The sequence below is a fragment of the Pteropus vampyrus genome, unplaced genomic scaffold, assembly GCF_000151845.1.
Source record: "Pteropus vampyrus isolate Shadow unplaced genomic scaffold, Pvam_2.0 Scaffold38, whole genome shotgun sequence".
In the NCBI taxonomy this organism is placed as follows: Eukaryota; Metazoa; Chordata; class Mammalia; order Chiroptera; family Pteropodidae; genus Pteropus; species Pteropus vampyrus.
The window spans coordinates 1,523,438-1,531,006 of NW_011888819.1; the positions used below are offsets into that span (position 1 = coordinate 1,523,438).

Genomic DNA, 7,569 nt, shown 5'->3' on the forward strand with positions numbered 1-7,569 from the left:
GTATAGTAACATTGCACAGGAGAGTAAATAAAGTAGCTTATTTTTTTCAGGTATATTAAAAAAAAAGCAAAACCACCCCTTTTACAAATAAATAACACTAAAAAGACCGAACTAAGAAAATGGAGTTACCAAAAACAAACAAACAAACTCCCAAAACACCTAGTAAATCACGATGTGATTTAAGGGGCTAAGGTTATAAGGTATAAAACAAAAACCAAACCAAAGTGTACAGAAAAAGAGAAGAAAGATTATCGTCAATTTAGTTACAAAGTAATCTGAAAACTAAGATGTAAAAATCCATACCATGAGGTCGCTTTCATGATAAAACTTCAGATGAGCTAAAGAGTATATAGCAGAATTGTCAAGAGCATTAAGACTAGAGATGGAGAGAAAATTCACAATATGGGGGGTGAGGTGTTAGAAGGAGAAATTACAGATTTGTATTTGTATATTAGTTTACGAATTAGAGGAAAACTACCTCCCCAAAGACAACACTTTTTGAAAAACCCCAGATCTACCTCTTAAAAATCTCTCTCCTCTTTCAACATGTGTTGTATTAGCTGTCAACAGTGATTATACTCATAACGTTCCAGGTTACTTTATAAATTATCTCTTTCACATTATTAACTTCTGATTTCAGCAAAAGACATGGTTAAAAGATAAACTGGTCTGTATTACCTGGGTGGTTTTCTTTAATGGTAACTAAGTAGAATGACCCTCTTGGTGAAAGGAGATCTGGAGCCAGAGGAAAGAACCTGTCCATGACTTCGCGACCATTTCTGCCACCGGCCCAAGCGGCCTCTATTCCATGACTTCCTACCTGTGACCAGTTAGGAGGATTGTTATGTTTTAACACAAGTCACATTCCATTTAGAACCACACACTGAATCTTTCTGACAAGTAACATTCACCAAACAAGTACATATTTTGAATTTTTCTGCTGTCCAGGAGGCAGCAAAGTTTAATCTGAGCCCCACCATTTCTTAGTCTTGTAACCTTGTTTAAATGTGTAATCTTTGTGAATTAGCTTTCTTCCTTAACTGTAAAATTAGAAAAACAATAGTTTCCCACTATAAGATTAGCAAAAAAGATAAAAAATTATTTTTTTTTTTTGGAAAAAATGAGGAAATATAAAATTCGAAGTGTCTTGTTCCCATTAAGGACTTAATAATAGTTGATATTATTAATACAATGCTTATAACAAGACAGAGGTAATTCTTGTATTTAACATAGAACGACTGGGAGAAACTAGAAGGGAAAGCTTATAATATAAGAGATTTACTTCGCAGAAACAGTTTCAAAATGCCCCACAGTATCTGGCTCTCTTCTAGATTACTTAACATATGAATCATATAGACTTTTTTTTTAGGAACTCACTTGTCACATTTTTTCCTATAACGATCTAATCCTATTGGAGAAGCAAAACCCTTGAGAGTTTATAAATGTATTAAAAATCTTTAGGTCCTTATCATTGTATATTGTTTTCATAAGTAAATATTTTGAAAAAAATCAAAAACTAGTTAAACCTTAATACAAGTATTTTCTATTTTTTCAAAGTTTTTGTCCCTATTTTAGTTTATTTTGGTATATAATTGTGACCTCTGCTTTTATTCATTTAACATGGCATATGTTTCCTCATTAAAAATAATTTTATAGCCATATAAAATTTCACAGATAGGAGAAATATGTTCATACACCTGCTTAAAAAAAACTGCACTTTTCCCTTCAGTTTTGCTTGTCTGCTCCTCTCCCATGTTCTACTCTGCAACACCCCCACACACATCCACACAGTTTTTCTTTCTGTCCATGTTTTACAAAGATAGGACTATATTCTACATTCTTACCTGTATTTTGCTTTTTTCACACAATACCTTATGGAAATCTCATCATACGATCTAGTATAGTTCTAATTTTTTCTTTTAATGACTGCATAATATGGTGGAAAATTATCATCTTATGTAGCTATTGATGGGCATTCAATGTGTCCATCTGCTTAATTATTTTGCTTCTATGTAAGTTATTCTCATATCCATCATAAGCGTCTCAATATGTTCCACAAAATTAATCATATTTTTTTTTAAATAAGGAATTTATCAGTTCTGTTTTCGTCATGACTTTTTTCCAGGAGACTTTCCATTTCTGTTATTCCTATAATTCCTTCTTATTCCAGGGCTCATGTCTTCCTCTTCCTTGGTTTTCCCCCTTATTTTGGTGGAGCCCATTCTCTGGATGTTTCATTAGGTACAGTGGTCTGTGGACAGAGTGCCTAGGGATGGCAGCTTTTGCCAAGACTGTCTTTTGTCATTCTGTTCCAGTATGAACTAGGACCCCTTTGTGCTGGACCATTTATATACCTCTTCAGGGATGCTCAGCCAGGTTTATCTGCTCTCACTAGAGATCACCTTCCAGGAAGATTGGCCAGTACCAATCACATTCTTACAGGCCACAGAAGGGAGGTGTCCACCCTCATGAGAGAGGAGTCATGTTTGGTTGACTGCTGTTTGCCTGCTACCTGGGCCTACTGCTGTACCAGCTCTTGATCCTTCAGAGATTACAGGCATGAACCAATAGCATCTAACCTCCTGTTTCTGGGTATACTAGTAAGTAGAGGCCACTACTTTTTACATGCATAAGCTCCTATTACTTGTATATTATGTCTCCTGGATCTAACCTCTAATTCTCTTTATCTCTTCCCTTCATAATTCCATCTTTTTCTCTTCATATGCTGTGCACTGAAATATTTCTTGCATTTGGTTTCAGACTACTAATTTAGGTCTTGACAGAGACCACATTTTCTTTTCATTAATTTCCTTATATTTTACTTTGTAAAACATGTTTTTATGCTCTAGGAGACCTTTGTTGTGCTGCATTTTGATCCTGTCCTCCAGCTAACTTCTCGTCCCACAGGAACTGTGACACTCTCTTTTGGGACTGCGACAGAGGCCAAGGAATTGCCTACCTTCAATGTTCTATATGCCCTGGAACCTGTAAGGCTCAAGAAACAAGCACATAGCTTCGTACGAGCGATGTGGGAGGAAAGAAGCCCATTCATGTTCCCACGTCCCCAGAACCTCCTCTTCATCCAGTAGTCTTCCCTGTAATTTGTAGATCTGATAGGCCACGATTTATTTAACTGTTTCTCTTCTGTTACATAGGTTCATATTATTTGCCATTTTAAATAAAGATGCAATAAGAATTTTTGTGAATTTCAATATTCTACTGTTGAATGAGTTCCTTAAATTAGATCTCAAGTACTGAGATTATTGGACTGTAACATTTTTACCACTTTTTATATTTATTCCCATACTGTTTGCCCAGAGAATTGTATTAAGTTGCATTTCCCTCAACTGCTGTTTACATTATGACAATGACTTTCCTTTTCATGAGTTCACATGTCAGCACAGAAATAGCTTCTCAGTTGTGCAATTGCCATTAGGAGTAACAGCAGCTAAATAAGCCTTTCTCATCTTGGTAGAGAGGAATTTAATCTTATTAGCCTTTCCAGAGAACGATCACCAAAGAGTAAAACAGGCACGATGATTCAAGGGAGAGCTAGCACCTAGTCCATTAGTAAACTCTGTCTGCCTTGACTATTCTCTCTTTACACTGGGAGATGGTTAATATGAGTTACCTCTTCATTATTAGATTTTTAAAATCATGCATTTCAAACAAATATTTTGTTTTGCAAATTTGTCATTCATGATAAAGGGTATGCACACATGTTGGTACGTATGTATGTACACACACATGTATTTAAATACCATGGCCTGATCTAGAGAGGACTGTTAAGGATACATATGGGTCAGTTTGTAGTTCCTTTTGTTTTAGGTTGCTTTCCTATGTCTACCAATAGTACCCAACCATTGACGATTAGGAATAAAATCAGAGCAGTCTGTGTTGATCAGCAGCTGACTAACGTCATATGATGAAATTATTTGATGTTAGAAAGAAAATAGAAAATAACAATTTTGTTATATGTCTTACCTCTTCAGGTGGAGTCACTACATAGGGAGGATTAAATACCAGAAGATCAACTTTTTCCTTCAATCTTGGTAGCAAGCCATTGACCTAAATGTTCAACAATAATCATACTTTTAAGCCAGAATATAAATTAAATAAATCTTTAAAAATATCTGTTTTTAGAAAAAGAATGTGTTAAAAGGCCACACCTATAAACAGAAATGGAGATAAATATTTTCACATTTTCATTCAGATAAAGATTATATGAAAATTTACCTAAAAATAGGGAAAATAAACTATCAGATTGAACATAAAATGTTCAAGAAAATCTCTGTTGTTCGATAGCTCATATGTTTACACTGAGTTCAAATAAAAAAAAAGATAAAATAAAAAGGCAAACTCAAATTTTGTAGCTTATGTTCTACACAGATCTGTATACAACTTGAAAGCTACAGCTGCTAACTTAAACATTTGTTTTCCATAACCAAGAGAAATGTTTCATGAGATGACAGAAAACATCAGAAGATGGATTTTTCTTTTTCTTTTTCTGCTTTCTATTTAACTAATTGCAAATGCATTGGCTGAAACAATTAGATATCAAAGAAAGAAATGAAAATATTCTGAATTCTATTTCTAAAGTTTTATTTTATCAAAAAACATAGTTCATACAAATTATGGATACATTAAAGAACCAAGATAAGAAATTTAAAGAGCAAAATCACCATACTGATTTCATGTCAGTCATATGAATAGCTTTCTCAATATAGTTTTCAGCAGCAGTAACGACTTTTAGTAACGTAAAAAATTTCTTATATCTTTGGCCTACTATTGTTTTACGCTGCAAAACCATTTGTGAATTTTAAAAAGCAGAAAAGCTAAATAAATACCCTTATTAGAATAAGAATGCAGGTCAAGGGGAACTGAAAGCATTTTATATTTCTTATGACAACTTGGTACATGCTATAAATTTTTGCTTATAAAAAGGCACTTAATATTTATAACTAAAAAAAGGTCAAAATTATCCAAGTTTCATTAATATAATCAAGTAAAATGATGATTCTGTAGTTGTCATTTGTTGCTGTCAATAGCCCAGGACCCATTCCTCCTTTCTTCTGATTACTTCTCCTTGACTTTCACTGAGGAAGTTCTCTCTCTCATTCCCAATCTAAGTGGTTTGGGTAGGGTTATCCCAGCCCAGCTGTGGGAGGGACTATGATGCAGGTCTAAGTCATTCATCTTCAATTACAACCTCCCTTGGCCAAAGTGGGAGACTGAGAGAGGGAAATGACCCACGATGATTCAAACTATCCATTCTGGGGCTTTTGCTAGATTAACTGAGTAAAAGTGTTTCTTTCCATGGGGGTTGCTGAGAAATAAAATATAGATAATAAGATATAGCAAGTATCTTGTTACCCTGAAGGGAAAGACTGCCAGGGAACAGAGCCATTAGAAATTCAGACCTAAGACAAAGATGCCTGTAACATCGCTTGAGTTCCTACAGCCAGCTGTGCCTGAAGCCACCCTACTTTTTTCACCCCACTCTTTTTAAGCCAGTTTGAACTGGACTCTGTCACTTCTGACAGAAAGATGTTTGATCTACACGAGCCAGTAGAAATTCTCTGTGAATTGTGAACAAGGAAGATTACATTGGTTAAGAACTTACTTTATAAACTATGGGGTATACTCTTCAGTGAGTTAATAGCTAATTCATTACTCAAGTTTCTTTGACCTAAATCATTTAGATCTTAACTTATTTTAAAAGGAAATTAATTATTATTGGGCAAGGATTAACAGCTCACCAAATCTGTAATTATGGGTTGAATATGAACTTTGTTACAGCGTGCTGTCTCCAGGGTACAAACTGCTGCATTAGGGTTGATATCAGTGCACCTAAAATTAGAAAAGAAAAAAAAAAAAACTACATCCTGTGTCCCACAACACAAATCTGTTACTGAAAAATTCAAGGAATGTTCCATTCCTTTTATGTAAAGCAATTTAGAAAAAAATGTGAATGCTTTAATAATGGGGAAAAAAAAGATTTGTTATATTGATGAAAAAGACATATTATGTGCAAGAGAAGAATACACATAACTGCACACACATCTGAAGGAATTTAGTAAGTTATGAATCTACTGGAGGAATACTATGCAGTCATCAAAAATTAAATTTAAAAGGAATTATTGAAAGGAAATGCTCATGACACAATGTTAAATGAAAAACACAGAAAATGAAAAAAAACAAGTTGGACTGTGTGGTAAAATCTACAGGCCATTTTTATCTTCTTTATACCTTCTATATTCTCAAATTTTCTAAAAAGAAATTTTAATAACATTTTTTCTGATCAAATTATTTACCTAAAAAAAAATTTAGAGATGACTTAGAATCCTTACGCTGCTTCTATCATTAGACTGACAACAGTTTTGAACATGCAGTTGTTAATTTTTAGGGAAACTAATTTGCAATCTGAGTCTTTACTATGCTTAAATAAACACTATCAGAAACATATTACCTACTTACAAAAATGATTTCATCCAAGCAATATTTATAGTACTTATAGTATCTCTTGGTGGAAGATGTGAATTTTATATTCTTACACTTACATGTACAAAACTTGAGGACCTATCATAGTGGCTAGGAATGCAGATACCACTCCAGACCCTGAACCTACTTCAAGGCATATTTCCACTCTAAAAAACAAAATAAAATGTTAGTGCAGTAGGATTAAAATATATATCACAGAAAATAACTCTCATGCTTTTAATACATATTTCTCCAGCAATATATCTCACCCACAAATATATGGAAATATAAGAAATTTATAAATAAGCTAATGTCTCAAAACTACTGTGTTCATTTAATACTGCATAATTCAAAATTGTTAAAATTTTGAGTGTTTAACTTAAGTCCATAAAATAGTAATCTAATGGATGGCTTTAGATTAATTTCTATAAAACATTACATAAAAACTATGGAAGAACATTAATTCGGGTTGGAAATTTTATATGAAAGACACTGGCCCTTTCCCCAAGAAGCTCCTAGTTTAGTATTTCCTAAAATGATAGGGTCACAATATTTATGAAAGACATTCCTCTATCATCTTAAAGTATAGAACGTTAATTCATCAGCACATCTGAGAGAAAAAAGTTCCTCCATTCTACAGATTATATATTTAGAGCATAAAAGAAATTTCACATTTGTACTGCTATACACTGAGTCGGGAAAGTACTGAAGTATCTGGACTTAGAATGTTAATAATAATCTTAAGAACGCTACCAAATAATTCTCCATTCCACTGTATTTTGTCTTTAAAATTTCCTTGCCTATAATCTTATATATACATCGAAAGGACCAACTATCTCTATTACAGAAATAGGTCTGATGGGATTTCGGAGTGTCACTAGCACCTAACTCCCCACACTACTACCCAACAACAAATTCTAGGGATTTCTAACTTTTGGGACCAGTCCATATATCTGACAAGCCTTTATTATGCTGTACCAAGGTCTGCTGAATCTTACTAGGCGGCTTCTATTTGAAAATAACTATCATGGTCTTATAAGTAATTAAAATTCCAAGACCAGAAATATCCAAAACTTTATAACAAAATCT

General features: G+C 33.6%; 1 protein-coding gene across 1 annotated transcript in view; it reads right to left on the bottom strand.

The window, feature by feature from the left end:
* The window catches only part of N6AMT1 (N-6 adenine-specific DNA methyltransferase 1), an 11,389-nt gene that overhangs the window by 2,212 nt on the left and 1,608 nt on the right, over window positions 1-7,569 (bottom strand). The window contains exons 2-5 of the mRNA XM_011358204.2: window positions 6,561-6,647; window positions 5,760-5,850; window positions 3,985-4,068; window positions 679-820 (exon numbers count right to left, since the gene is read on the bottom strand). Coding sequence (XP_011356506.1) covers window positions 679-820; window positions 3,985-4,068; window positions 5,760-5,850; window positions 6,561-6,647 — 404 coding nt within the window. The remainder of the gene's footprint in view (window positions 1-678; window positions 821-3,984; window positions 4,069-5,759; window positions 5,851-6,560; window positions 6,648-7,569) is intronic.